The sequence below is a fragment of the Podarcis muralis genome, chromosome 13 (genome assembly GCF_964188315.1).
Source record: "Podarcis muralis chromosome 13, rPodMur119.hap1.1, whole genome shotgun sequence".
Taxonomy (NCBI): Eukaryota; Metazoa; Chordata; class Lepidosauria; order Squamata; family Lacertidae; genus Podarcis; species Podarcis muralis.
In genome coordinates, this window is record NC_135667.1 from 32,826,149 (window position 1) to 32,840,323 (window position 14,175).

General features: G+C 45.2%; 1 protein-coding gene across 1 annotated transcript in view; it reads left to right on the forward strand.

Annotated features, from left to right (window-relative positions):
* Positions 1–793: 793 nt before the first annotated feature.
* TBX21 (T-box transcription factor 21) overlaps positions 794–14,175 on the forward strand; it is a 58,784-nt gene continuing 45,402 nt past the window's right edge. Inside the window, exon 1 of the mRNA XM_028703623.2 lies at positions 794–1,947. Coding sequence (XP_028559456.2) covers positions 1,322–1,947 — 626 coding nt within the window. The 5' untranslated portion in view covers positions 794–1,321. The remainder of the gene's footprint in view (positions 1,948–14,175) is intronic.

Consider the following 14,175-nt stretch of genomic DNA (forward strand, 5'->3'; position numbering starts at 1 on the left):
TTTTACATTTATACCACTCCTTTCGTCCCAAAGAAGCCTAAAGAGCAGCAATGAGGGTGGTGCGAGGGAGGGGGAGGAAGTGGTCTTGCACGCCTGATCCCTGCATATCGAACAAGAACTGTTCACACAGACGGCTCTCTTCACATGGTCAGGAACCCTGCTTTTCAGGGTTCACACTCAGGTGGAGGCAGCTCCCTGTGCACACAGATATATATGTGAGCCCCCCCACCTTTTTGGAAATCTTATAATCAACCTGCAGATTTGATTGTGCATGCTCAACCTCTGAAGTGGGAACTAGGAGTTCATACAACATCTGAACCTGAAAATAGAATATAAGCATTGCCCTGACACCACAGAGTTTTACTCAGGCAGTTGGTTTTAATTCATTTTTTAAAATATATTTTTTATTGAGTTTCAGAAGAACCCCCCCCCCCCAAAAAACCCCAGAATAGTTACTTATATTTGAATGGAGGAATATTCCGTCCAAAATAGCACCAACCATATATAAATTTATTTATTATTCTGGGATATAACTAGGCAAAAAAAACAAGAATACAGAACTGGCATGTTGGAAATAATAATAATAATAATAATAATAATAATAATAATAATAATAATAATAATAGGGAGATCACTTTGGAAGGACCTGTCTTCTTAATTCATTGGAGCGAAGCTTGTAGCATTGAAGGGGAAGGAGCAGCGGAGGTGGGCGTGTCTTGGAAACTCCGCTCAGCCAATGGAAGCGAAGCCGACACGAGAGCTCGAACGCTGTGCTTTTAATAGGAGGCAGGTCGAGAGAGCAGTTTTCGGAGGCGGCGAGGATGGGCTGGGCAGAGTAGCAAAGAAGAGAATAAAGTAGAAAGGGGGGGGAAATAACCCCCCCCTCTTGAGATCCTTAGGAAAGAAAAAGTAGAGAAGAAACCCGGAGTTAAGCAGCTGTGATCTTGACCCATCAGCTGCCGCGAATATATAAACAACAACCCCAAACTTCTGGCGATGTTTTGCGATGCAGGAGAAAGCACGGCTGCTAAAGAAGGATGAGGAGCGAAATTGAGCAGCCTCGTTCTGCCAAGTAAGGAAACGGACCAGATTGCTGTTGATAAAACGGACTAGGCTGGTCTCGGGTAGGGGACACCACTGGGTGTCCCCTTTCCCAGCCACGATGAGCCTTTGAGGGTTTCGAGCCAACCCTCGGGACTTCCCCCCCCTTCCCTACTTACTTACCTACCTTCCTCCTCCTCCTCAGCCCTCCTCCTCCTTTTTTCCTCTGCTGCCAACTCCCTCCCGCTCCCCCCCACCCCACCCCGCCAGCCTTTCTTCAATGGGCGCTTTGGATTCCCTCGCCGGAGGAAGCGCCAACCCGACCGCCGCTGCCCTCACCATGCTGAACGGGGCAGAGAGCCAAAGTTTCGCCAAGGAGCCGCCAGACCTCCAGGGAGCGGCGACCAAAGACCCCGCCGAGCTGAAGATCGGCGTCCCCCAGGAGCGCTTCTACTACCCGGAGCCCCACATGCAAGAAGGCGGCTGCAACTTAGGGCTGACCTACGGCGCACAGATGGTGCAGGGAGGAGGCGGCTTTGGGGTGAGCAGCCCGGCCCCATCGGGCAGGTTTCTAGGGCCGGCCGTGAACAACTGCTCCTCTTACAGACCTCCGCCTCCTCCTCCTCCCCCGGTTCCTGCTCCTTCTTCGGCTGCCCCTGCGGGGAATCCCGGCTTCTCGGTGTCCGCGGCCGAGATCTACCCAAGCGCCGGGGACCTGTATCCCAGCGCGCCCGGGGGAGAAGGCTGCTACTCGGCCGCCGTCCAGCACATGTTCCCGCGCGGGCCTCTCTACCAAGTGCCGGGCTACCAAGTCTCCGGGAAGATCCAGGTCGTGCTCAACAACTATCCTCTCTGGGCCAAGTTCCACAAGCACCAGACGGAAATGATCATCACGAAACAGGGCAGGTGAGCAGCAACGCGCGATCGGCCCGGAGGTGGCGCGGGGTGGTCTGGCCGGCGGGAAGCGGGAGGCAGGGATTTCAGGGGAGAGAAAAGAGAGAAGGAATGTGCGGATCTGGAGGATCGCAGCGCGAAGGAAGCGGGATCCCAATGGAAGGAGAGGTGGGAAGCACCGAGGGATCCCGCTGCGCACCAAGAACTTCTGGAGCGCGCCGGGAAGAGGATCTTGGGGAGGTTGGCAAGGGTGGGCCCGGCAGGGAATATTCTCGGGGGGGGGGGGCAGGCGCGTAATTGGGGCAAATATGTCCGCTGTTGGCTTTTGGACTGCGCCGCGGAGGACATAAACAACCCTAAAGTCTTGCCAGGGAGGGAGGGAGAAGCGCCCAAGGGCGCGCAGGTGAAGCAGGTACGCTCGAGGAACGGCTAGCAGCGCGCATTGTTTTGCTTTTATTTCTTACCTTTATACTCGAGCCGCATCAGAAGAGTTCTCTGGGTGGCTCACAAAAGCGCGCGCGCACACGAAACTACAGTATAAAGCAGCAGTGGAACAAATTAATCGAAAACCAAAAGCCGATTAAAGCGCAGTTCACCTGTTCCTTAAATTTGCCAGGTTCCCCAAGCATCAGTGCTACAATCCCCAGCACCCTTAATGAACTACAGTTCCCAGGATTCTTTGTGTGTGTGGAGGGGTGTACCTTAAATGTATAAACACCCGCTGACTGTCACAGGCCCCGCTCTGGAATGCCTTATTCCTAACGTGCGAATGGGAAACCCGGGTTTTTAGTGGTGTGACGGGAAGCCCCTGGCCCTCGGCCTTCTCTCCCGCTCACGTTCACATGGCTGAGGGGCAGCATGGAGAATGCGAGTCGTGGGTGTGAAGGCGGTGAAGTGAAAATGAGCTTCGTCTCTTTAATAACTTGGAGCTGGTTGTCCCTCATAAGAGGTAAGAGCAAAAAAACAGAAGGCCAAAAGTGTGGCTGGGCTGCTGGGATGGCATTTGCGTCCAAATTTGTGAAGAAGCAGTTGTACCTCAGTGCTGTGACAGGGCTGAGCTAAGATATTTTGCAAGATGGCAGCGCCCCTCGAAACCTACCTGACTGGTAACTGACTCTTTAACACTAGTGAGGATGGGTCAGTGTTCTCCTTGTGCCTGAAGAAAGGAGGCTACGTGCTATATTACACATTTCATATCTCCAGGCAACTCACTGTGGCTTTCCTCTGCACTTCAGCATCTACTAACTGAGGCATCCGCCTCCCTCTGCCTAATGGTAGAGCCAGCTTTGACTTTAAACGCTGCTACTTAAACTTTGCAATATGTTTGGAGAATATGGCTGAGGCACAGCAGTTGTTGGCATAGTGTGTTTTGAAATTATTTTTAAATGGTGTAAAAGGGACCTGAAAAAGGAAGAGTAGGTTCTAGTTCAATGAAAATTTAGTTCTCTGCTGAATCTAGTTCTCCTTTCATGTTTTAGGCCTTTAAACAACAACAACACACAAGCAAAACTTTGTAGATCTCTCCCCATCAGTACCAACAAAACCTCCTCTCTAAAAAATGAATGCAAAGGCTTCATCACTTGGAATATACATTCAGGGTTGAGCTTGTGTCTTTGTTTTAAATGACTTTCTTGTGCTTTCTAGTCCTCCAACATCAGGATGCAATTTTTGATTAGATCAATTGGTAGATTAATTCACCAAGGTTTTTAAAATAGTTGATTCTGAGTCAAGTTTGAGTTATGGACTTCTCTCCCTTTCAGGTGTCATTTCTCCCTTTTAACAAAAAGTGGAGGCCAATTTCAAGGGTGTGGTTAAGTCTTAAAGGTACATTTGTTGATGTATTTATTTGTAAGGCTATTTTGGCTCTGGTATGTTACCATAAGGAGGAATTATAATATTAACAATATAGTAACTTCTTTTTTTTAATTTTGAGCTACCCTGCGCTTCCTTCAATATTCTTTTTTTTTTTTTAAATGAAAGCCTGGTAATATGGACATAAATATAATCAGTTTATAACTAACAATGCAATCCTGTGCCTACTCAGAAGTAAGTCCTCATGAGATTCAATTAGATGTGCATAGGATTGTACACACACTTACCTGACAGTAAGTTCCATTTAACTCTGTGAGGCTTATGTCTGAGTATACATGTACAGACTCACTCTGTAAATGAGCTCTAAGGCAGGTGATTAATCGATTGAAAATTCTTTAATGGGTTGACAGCTCTATTTTGATAGGGTTCTCAAAATAGGTTTCTAGTGCCGCTTATGAAAACATGCTAGGCCAGAGATGGTTAGTGCCTGTTTTTTTAGAGGCAACTTAATTTTCCATACAACCTGCACTGGACACATGTGTACACACTAACAAATTTTACTCCTGAAACTGATACGCTTATGAATGACCAAGCCCCTTTAAAAGTGTTGTCAGGCCAGGACAGCATCCCTTTTCCACTGAGGTCAGGCACAGCATTGTAAATAGAGGCCTATATATACAGTGGTACCTCGGGTTACAGACACTTCCAGAAATAGTACCTCGGGTTAAGAACTTTGCTTCAGGATGAGAACAGAAATCTCACGGCAGCGGGAGGCCCCATTAGCTAAAGTGGTACCTCAGGTTAAGAACAGACCTCCAGAAGGAATTTAGTTCTTAACCCGAGGTACCACTGTACATATTACCGTACATACAAAATCTAAAGAAGAATTGTAACGTTAGAATGTTGAATGTCTGTTTTCTACAGCTTGGAAGGAAAGCTTTTGTTCTGAAAGTGAAAACTTGACTACAATTTGACAGAGGCATGACGTGGACCCATCTGGACTATAGTCTGCCAGTTACCCATCCCCGGCCAAATCTGAAGAGAAGGAAAAAAGAGACTAGGTTGCTCATTGCTGTGTTCAATTTGTTCAAGTTATTTATTCATTTATTTTTATTTCTCATGATTTATATACCATTTGATGGTAATAAAACCTCAAAATGGTTTAAGAAAAGAACAAAACACTTAGAATTATAAGTCTAAAGCCATTAAAAATACCTATTTAAAATATTTTAATAAGTAAAATCGGTAATAAACTAAAAAACCAGATTGAAACACATGTCTAGATAGGCTCGCCTGCCTGAACAAAAATGCTTTCAGCGGGCACCAAAAACAGTACATTGAAGGTGCCTTCCTGATGTCAATGCACAGGGAGTTCCAAAGATTAATTTCTTGCAAATGCAGAACTAGTATTATCTGCTACCTGTAATAGTGCCAGCTCCACAGATTGAAGTGATTAAGTGGGCATATATGAGGTAAAGCAACCTTGCAAGTAAACTGATCCCAAGGTTTTCTTTTTGAGCAGTGGGGGACTTTGGGCTTTCAAAATTATACAGTGCAAAAATTGTGCACCAACCACCACCTGCCACCTCTAAGTCACTGTTGTGGTGCCCTCTTGGCTCTGCGCCCAGTGCAGGTGAACCGGTGGCGCTCCCCTAAATCTGCCTCTGTTGTGAGGTTTATAACCTGCCCTTCATCCAAAGAGCTCAGTGTATCTTATGTGGCATGCAGATATTTCAAGCAAGCATGAAAAGGACAGAGAGGGTTGGTATGTGAGTGGGCAGAGTTGGCCCAGGTCTAGAAGTCATCAAATCCTAGTTTGCATCTTTCAGACTTCTGTTTTCCTCACTTGGCATGAAAAATATCATCACGACTCTTATGGTGTTTGTGGGCACTGATTTATCCATGCAAGAGAGCCCTTTTAAAACCAGGATAAATGTGTGCTACTAGCCAATATGGATCTTAAGAGAGCCCCATCCCCATTTCAGAGCTAGGAAATGCAAAGGGCAAACTGAATGTCATGTGTGAATACACCATCTGGCTTTGCAAGATGCAGACAGAACAGTGGTAAAAATTTAGCTCTCATGAGTCTCTCTGATTGTACAAAGAAGGGGATACAGATATTGTTAATAAAGGAAATTAGTGTGTTTGTGACAATTTTCTCTGTGCTCACTCTGTTACACGCAGAGAGGGCGGGGGAGAAATTAACTTGATTTGTTCTAGAGTTCAAACTTTGCATCTGCTTTCAACAGGGATGGCTGAATCTGTCAATTTTGATTTCTCTGCATTTCTCATTTCCCTAGTCTTAATTTCAGTTTAGTTTCTGCAACAGTTTGCAACTTATTTTCTTTTTTTAAGCGAGGTGCATTTTCATGCACATTTCTGTGCCTTCTTTCCCCTAATGTTCATGTGTTTTTTAAAAAAATATTTTGAGCAGAAAAAAATTGATCGTTGCTTTTCTGTTTGCAAACTGGTTTAGAAAGGGCGTGTTAGGCAGGTTCATGTGGAAATGGGAAACCAAACTAATTTGTCTCCTCGCCCTTGGTTTTCAATGTCTTAATCTATGGATGTAAAAAGGCAAGAATAAAGTGCCTTTCTTTAGAGCACTTTGCTCTAAAAAGTTAATCCATGCTGATTAACTACAGAGGCCACACATTTCAAGGTTTGGAGTGAAGGACTTCTCAGTGTTGATGTGCCCTTTTCCTAGAAATTAAGCAGAAAACACACACACACACACACACACACACACACACACACACACACACACACTTTTATAATCTCTCACCTTTCCTCATTTCACCTCCAGGCTGTTCACTGTCAGGTCTGCGAATCCTCTTTATTAACCACCATTGTGGCTCCACAACTTCCTCCCCCCCCCCAAACCTCCTTTTATTTTCCACTTTCCTCTTTTCAGTATATCTGTGGATATCCTGGTAAGGTGATTAGGCATTTTCAACCAAGCTGGAAATCCCCAGGCACCAGCTCTGTAGTGGAGGGAGGGGGGCAGCGCCATACAAACATAATCGCCAGAGTTTCCCCCTGTTGCTACCTGGCGGGGGGTGGTGGTTTGCAGGCGGGGGGCGTGTGCAGAGAAGAGCTGTTCTTTCCACCCTTCCACTGAGCTGTCCACAGACACCCACTCACACCCCTGGAAGGGATTGCTTTCAGTCAGAGAGAGGGGGGAATTAGGAAAAAAAGAATTGAAAGGCTGTGAAGGTTCATAGATAGGCGAGGTCCCCAGGCAGTAGATGATATGGGTCACAGCCACAGAGGCTGCGGCAGACACCAAAATCCTTTCCTCCTCTTCCAGCCTATTGAATGTTGGGCCTTTTAAAGCCACACTCCATGCAATAGGATCAGGTGGAAGCTGAGTTCGGTTGAGCAAAGGGCTAACAAGATTCAAGTTTTGAGATGTGGGGCTGACTCACACTTCACATTTTGTACTGGGACGGTGCAAACGGCACTCACAAATGCACAAAGACTGAAGGGCATAATAATCAGAAATGCAGGCACTGTCCTTTTTGATCTGTTGCTTCCAAAGGTTTTTAAATAATATGCCCCCCCAAATAATTCACAGGGGTGCTTCCTTGGTAAAAGGTGCATGCTCGTCTTCTGTATCCACCCAAGTGCAAAATGTAAAAATTGGGTTTTTTAAATTATTCGTTGTGGTTGTTTCGATAAATATATTGTGCTTTATATACATGTATTTTTAATCTTTGTTGGAAGCTGCCCGTAGTGGCTGGGGAAACCCAACCAGATGGGTGGGGTACAAATAATAAATTATTATTATTATTATTACATACAGCAAAAATAGGTAGGTCCCTGGTCCCAGCAAACTTGCAGTCTTAGGCCTATTGTCACTGAGGTGGTAAATCAGGACAGTATAGAACAAGGTTTCCCAACTTGGGTCTCCAGCTGTTTTTTGGACTACAACTCCCATCATCCCTAGCTAGCAGGACCAGTGGTCAGGGATGATGGGAACTGTAGTCCAAAAACAACTGGAGAATCAAGTTTGGGAAACCCTGGTGTAGAATCATAGAATGGTAGAATTGTAAGTGATGCATTTTCAGGCTCCGGGTGGAGAGCTCACACAACAAACGCACATATAAAGCCAAAATTACCTGCATATAGAAATCTAGCATATTTGGGAGAAGGTATGACTAGAACTCTTCTCCCGGATAAGCTACATTTGTATGTGAAGTGAACGTTTTGAGGTCAGACTCCACCTTTGAAGTCTGAAGTCGTATAGTCCAGACGCAGGTTTACTTTTTCATTGAGGGCAAAGAGAGACGTGATGTGGGGCATCTGTGACTGAGGCCAAATTCACACCATACGATTTAAACACTGTGGTACCACTTTAAAGAGGCATGGCTTCCCCCAAATAATTATGGAAGCTATAGTTTGTCAATGGTGCTGAGAGTTGTTAGGAGACACCCCCCCCCCAATTCCTCTCACAGAACTCCAGTTCCCAGAATTCTCCAGAAAACCACTATTGATAGTTAAACCACGTTGACACTTGAGATGCATATTTTAATCCCACCTAATTTCTATGACAGGGACGCGGGTGGCGCTGTGGGTAAACCCTCAGCGCCTAGGACTTGCCGATCGTATGGTCGGCGGTTCGAATCCCCGCGGCGGGGTGCGCTCCCGTTGCTCGGTCCCAGCGCCTGCCAACCTAGCAGTTCGAAAGCACCCCCAGGTGCAAGTAGATAAATAGGGACTGCTTACTAGCGGGAAGGTAAACGGCGTTTCCGTGTGCGGCTCTGGCTCGCCAGAGCAGGTTCGTCACGCTGGCCACGTGACCCGGAAGTGTCTGCGGACAGCGCTGGCTCCCGGCCTCTAGAGTGAGATGAGCGCACAACCCTAGAGTCTGTCAAGACTGGCCTGTACGGGCAGGGGTACCTTTACCTTTAATTTCTATGACGGTAATTTGTTTTAAACTATTTTTCATACTGTGTTTTAATTGTTGTAGTCCATCCTGGGACGTTAAAACGAAGGGCAGATTAATAATAATAATAATAATAATAATAATAAATAAAAAAAAATAACAACAACTTCCACTCCTGAATAGTTTTGTATTAGCCTGAGAGTTGCTGCATCCCCATTTTTATCCGCTCTTTTATTGCATAGTATTTTAGGTTTATAAAATATTCTGAATCTCAGAAGCCAGAACAGCAAGAGGGATCGCTGCGCAGTGAAAGCAGCAATCCCTCTTGCTGTTCTGGCTTCTGTGATAGCTGCGCAGCCTGCATTCGCTCCATAAGACACACACACATTTCCCCTTACTTTTTAGGAGGGAAAAAGTGAGTCCTATAGAGCAAAAAATACGGTAGTCATGATTCTAGTTGGCCCTGATATCCCATTGTGATGAAGTAGGGGGTTATAAATATTTTTTTTATCAAATGTACAAACCTTCTTGGAGTCTAATCTCTCCACGATGGACAGAAAGTTTTGGCAGGTACGGCCCGTAAGACATTTTGCTGCCGTAGAAGGGGCTGCCACCAAAAACCTCCCTGCCCAGTCAAGGTGCAGAGCAGTATCCTCAAGGCCAGTCGATATATTTTGGCACCTGAGGCAGGAAATCGCAGAATTACCTCCCCGCCTCCCTGCCAGTAAAAATAGAATAATAAAAAATTGAGTAACTAACAGTTTGCTGGCCTTTCATGACACAGAACATCTGTTGCTTCGGATGCCTGTCTCATTCTGTCTAATGGTAGGCGCTGGGTTTGAGAAGTGTGAAGATGGAGAAAGAAAGAAAGAAAGAGAAAGAAAGAAAGAAAGAAAGAAAGAAAGAAAGAAAGAAAGAAAGAAAGAAAGAAAGTTAAGCACTCCCTCTTTCACCTAATAATTTGGTGAAAATAATTTGGGCTATGTGTGACATTTAAATCACCATCGTATTATTGTCTGTTTCCTTGTTTACGTTTCTTATCTTTCTTTCTCAAAACTATAGGCGTGAGGCCAGTTACAAATCATCATTTTAACAAGTTTTTTGATACAGAGGGCAGCTGATCTTCTATATTTGTTGAAGGCAGACCCTCCAAGTCTCCCTATTTTCTAGGGACATTCCCAGATTTACAGAAGCTGTCCTGGTTTCTGGTTTGATCCCCAAATATCCTGCTTTTCCTTAGCACGTCCCTATTTTCATCAGAAATATTGGAGGGTATGGTAGGATGTCCTGTTTTCTATGGGGAAATGCAGGAGAGCATGGAGCTATGCGACCATCAAGCCTAAGGGGATAAGTAATTATACAACCTTTAGAAGACATATGGAGGAAACCCTGTATAGGGAAGTTTTAAAATGTTTTATTATATTTTTATATATGTTGGAAGCTGTGCAGAGTGGCTGGGGCAACCTGGGTGGGGGATAAATAATAAATTTTATTATTATTGAATAGGATGTCCCTTTTTTTCATCAGAGAAATATTGGAAGGTATATATTCACATCTACTCAGATGTAAGTTTCTTTTAGTTCACTGGGCCTTACTCCCATGAAAGCATGTATAGAATTGCAGTCTTAACCTTGGTTGCCCATTAGCTCTGCCAGCTTCTCTGTTTCTGCAGAAAATGCAAAATGCAGTCTTTCAAATTGATTAAGCTGTTTTTAAAAATACTTAATTTTTCGAAGAGTGCGCATGTGCGGTACAGTAATAACCGTTCTGAAACTTTATGGTTTCTTGATTTATGGTTTCCTCAAGCTAATATTATGGGGAAGGGAAGGAAATTTTAAGAAATGAAACGGGCTGGTAAAACGACACCAATTCCATTGTTAAACATTGCTGAGTTATTTCCATTAATGAGTGCCTTCCATGACATCACGCCACATCCCTTCTCAAATGACTTGAGTGTCTCCCTCTCTCATATCAGAACTGGCACACCGTTAGAACAATTGCCACATAATCCTTGTTCCGCATTTGTAGGAAATGAATCTTTTACTGTGGCAGCACCTACACTTTGGAACTGCCTGCCGATTGAGATCAGGCAGACACCTTCACTGTACTCTTTTTGGTCCCTGCTAGAACCATTTTTGTATAGACAATCCTATCCAGATCTGTAGTATGTTGGCCTTTGGTTTTTTAAAAATAATAATAATTTATTATTTATACCCCACCCATCTGGCTGGGTTTCCCCAGCAACTCTGGGCGGTTCCAACAGAATATTAAAAACGTGATAAAACATCTTTTGCTGGGCACATACAAAGAACATACAAAGAACTGAACTTGCATGACCTCCTGCTCCAGAATCTTGGGTCTCTTTGAAACAAAGCCATTTGCTTAATCACAAACTCATGACACCCACAAACTCATAACATTTCACTTCCTTGCAGCCTAAGGAAAGCTGTTTATTGGCAGAACACACTGGGCAGAAACGGGGATGAGGAGGTCTAAGGGTGAAGTCTTGCTTCTGACCATCATAATACTGGACAGATTACTACAGGGTGTTATTTTTAACTATTAAGTGAGAAACAGCAGCCATAGTCTAGGCTAGAAGTGTTTTCCTTTGGTAACCCCACCATATTGAAAAGCGTGTGTGTTCGTGTGGCGATTCCTGTCCTTTCCAGAAAATCACTGAGCTGCATGAAAAGGGGTCTTGAACTTTTTAAAAATAAATTAAATAAAACCGCTTAACCCACTAAAATATATATTTTTAAAAAATGAATATTAAGGGGAGCCATGCCCATTGTTAAGCAGGGTAGCTAAAGTCATGGTGTCATGTCCTCCATTGTGACCTGCCCCCCTGCTGAGTGACTTGGCTGAGGACTTTGGGAAGAGCAACTATTTGAGGATAGTTAGTTTGAGGAGCTGGAGTTAGTTTGTGAGAAAGCCAAGATGTTTTCCGGTGCAATGAAGAGACTTTCTTCATCTAAAGTGTAAGTCGGATTTCTAATTCTTTCTTCATTCTGCTTCTTTTGCTAGCCCTCAAAATTTAGAAACATAGGGAACCATATTATGGTTAGATTAATTTTTAAAGATTGTCCTCAGGGCCACCTTAGAGACTTTGAGGGAAATGGCTTGCCTCCTCCCTTGTGGGCATCATCACAAGAAGGGCATCTCCCAGTTTGGGAGGGTATTTTGACAAGATGGCCTCCTCAGTGTTGGCCTGTGTTTTTACCCGCTTTTGATCTGAAATATTTTTGAATGTTTAAAATAATTGTTTTTACTTATAATTTCATTACTTTGTTCTTTTTGCCACCGGCATTTGGGGATTCCCCCCCCCCCCTTATAGTTGCACAGTATATAATTTTTATGAAATAAACATATCTTTCCCCATTGGCAGCATGGCAGAAGGCAAGACATGACTAGGTGGGAGCAAATCACCAAGCCAATGCCTTTTTTGCTGCTAGCAGTGATGGCCAAACTCCCCCCCCCCCACCCCCGTTTTGGGACTACAGTTCCTATCATCCCTGACCACTGGTCCTGTTACCTAGGGATGATGGGAGCTGTAGTCCAAAAACAGATGGAGGGCCAAGTTTGGCCATCACTGTGCTAAGGTGAACAAGACGCTGCCTTTCTTGATTCCCCATACAGATATTGACTGGGCAAGCAGCTGGCTTTTACTTCAACACTGTTTATCTGACAGCACTATCCCTTGTATCTGAGGGTGGCAAGCTACCAGCTTTCTGCTGCTTCTTAGTCTCCAGCACCTGCCATCTTGGGCAGCCACCTCCCTGCCAAATGGTAGGACTGAACTGTAGTTTATTAAGGGAATTGTAGGTCTGTGGGGGGAATAAACTACATTTCCGAAGTTTATTTGGGGAAGGCCATGAACTTTAAAAAACTGTTATGGTGTGTACAACAGCCTTGGGAGAAAAGAGGCAGGATGCCTCCAACACTGTAGTAGACTTTGACAGAGGTACAGATAAAAATGTCAACATTCAGCAGAATTAAGTGGTAAAGCTTTTTCCTGGATGTTACCACTTCTGGCTGCAGTGGTGGTTTGAATGTTCTATTATTAGGAGCAAGCCAACAAATCACCTCTAGATATAGACTACTCGGATGGGAGGGTTTATCCTGGCCTTCTCCCTCACGTGCTACTTTTCTGGGTGCAGGGAGCACCTCCAATGTGGGAGAATTCAAATTTGCAATCCCTGCAACCAGGAATTGCTTTTTGCCTTGTTTCTGCTTGAGTGCATATAAAGGTAAAAGGTAAAGGGACCCCTGACCATTAGGTCCAGTCATGGCCAACTCTGGGGTTGCAGCGCTCATCTCGCTTTATTGGCAGAGGGAGCCGGTGTACAGCTTCCGGGTCATGTGGCCAGCATGACTAAGCAGCTTCTGGCAAACCAGAGCAATGCACGGAAACTCCGTTTACCTTCCCGCTGGAGCGGTACCTATTTATCTACTTGCACTTTGACGTGCTTTCAAACTGCTAGGTTGGCAGGAGCTGGGACCGAGCAACAGGAGCTCACCCCGTCGCAGGGATTCGAACCGCTGACCTTCTGATCGGCAAGTCCTAGGCTCTGTACTTTAACCCACAGCACCACCCAAGCAGACCTTTAATGTCTTGGAAGCAAAATAAGATTAATTATCTTGCAAACAAGGCTGGCCCACTCATGAAACAAGGTGAGGCGACCACCTCAGGTGACAGGATCCACCAGGGCAGAAGATTCCCAATGTAGCTTTCTCTCCCCTGCCCCTTGTTCTTGATGTATATCTTCCTTCATCCCTTCTTCCCTGGTGGATAGGTGGGGCACAATTTGGGGGTCTTTCTCAGGTGCCAAAAAATCCTGGACCAGCCCTAAAGAGGAACATCTCATCCATCATCAAAAAAGCATCCTCTAACAGGTGTGGCGAACCCCCCCCCCCCGGATGTTGCTGAACTACAACTCCCATCACCTTTGGGCATTAGCCATGTTTGCAGAGGCTGATGGGAGTTGTAGTTCAGCAACATCTGGAGGGCGATAGGTTCTCCACACCAATTTTATTAGGCTCCACTCCTGTGCTCATTTACGTGGAGTGAACCCTGTTTGAACACAATGGCACATATTTCTGGATAAAAATACTGAGTCAGGTTGGACGATGTATCCTCTCCCACCTTTCTGCCCCCCGTCTGCTTCCTTTGTCCTCATGCTATTCTCTCCCTCCCCCCTACCACCTAAGTCTATTCTTGTTTTTCTGCTCCTTCACCTTATCTTTCTCCCTCTTGTGTTTTCTCTCTATGCATTGCTCCAAGATCCACAGTAAATATAAAGGTAAAGGGACCTCTGACCATTAGGTCCAGTCATGGCTGACTGTGAGGTTGCGGTGCTCATCTCGCTTTATTGGCCGAGGGAGTCGGCGTACAGCTTCCGGGTCATGTGGCCAGCATGACTAAGCCGCTTCTGGCAAACCAGAGCAGCGAACGGAAATGCTGTTTACCTTCCCGCTGGAGCGGTACCTATTTCTCTACTTGCACTGGTGTGCTTTCGAACTGCGAGGTTGGCAGAGCAGGGACC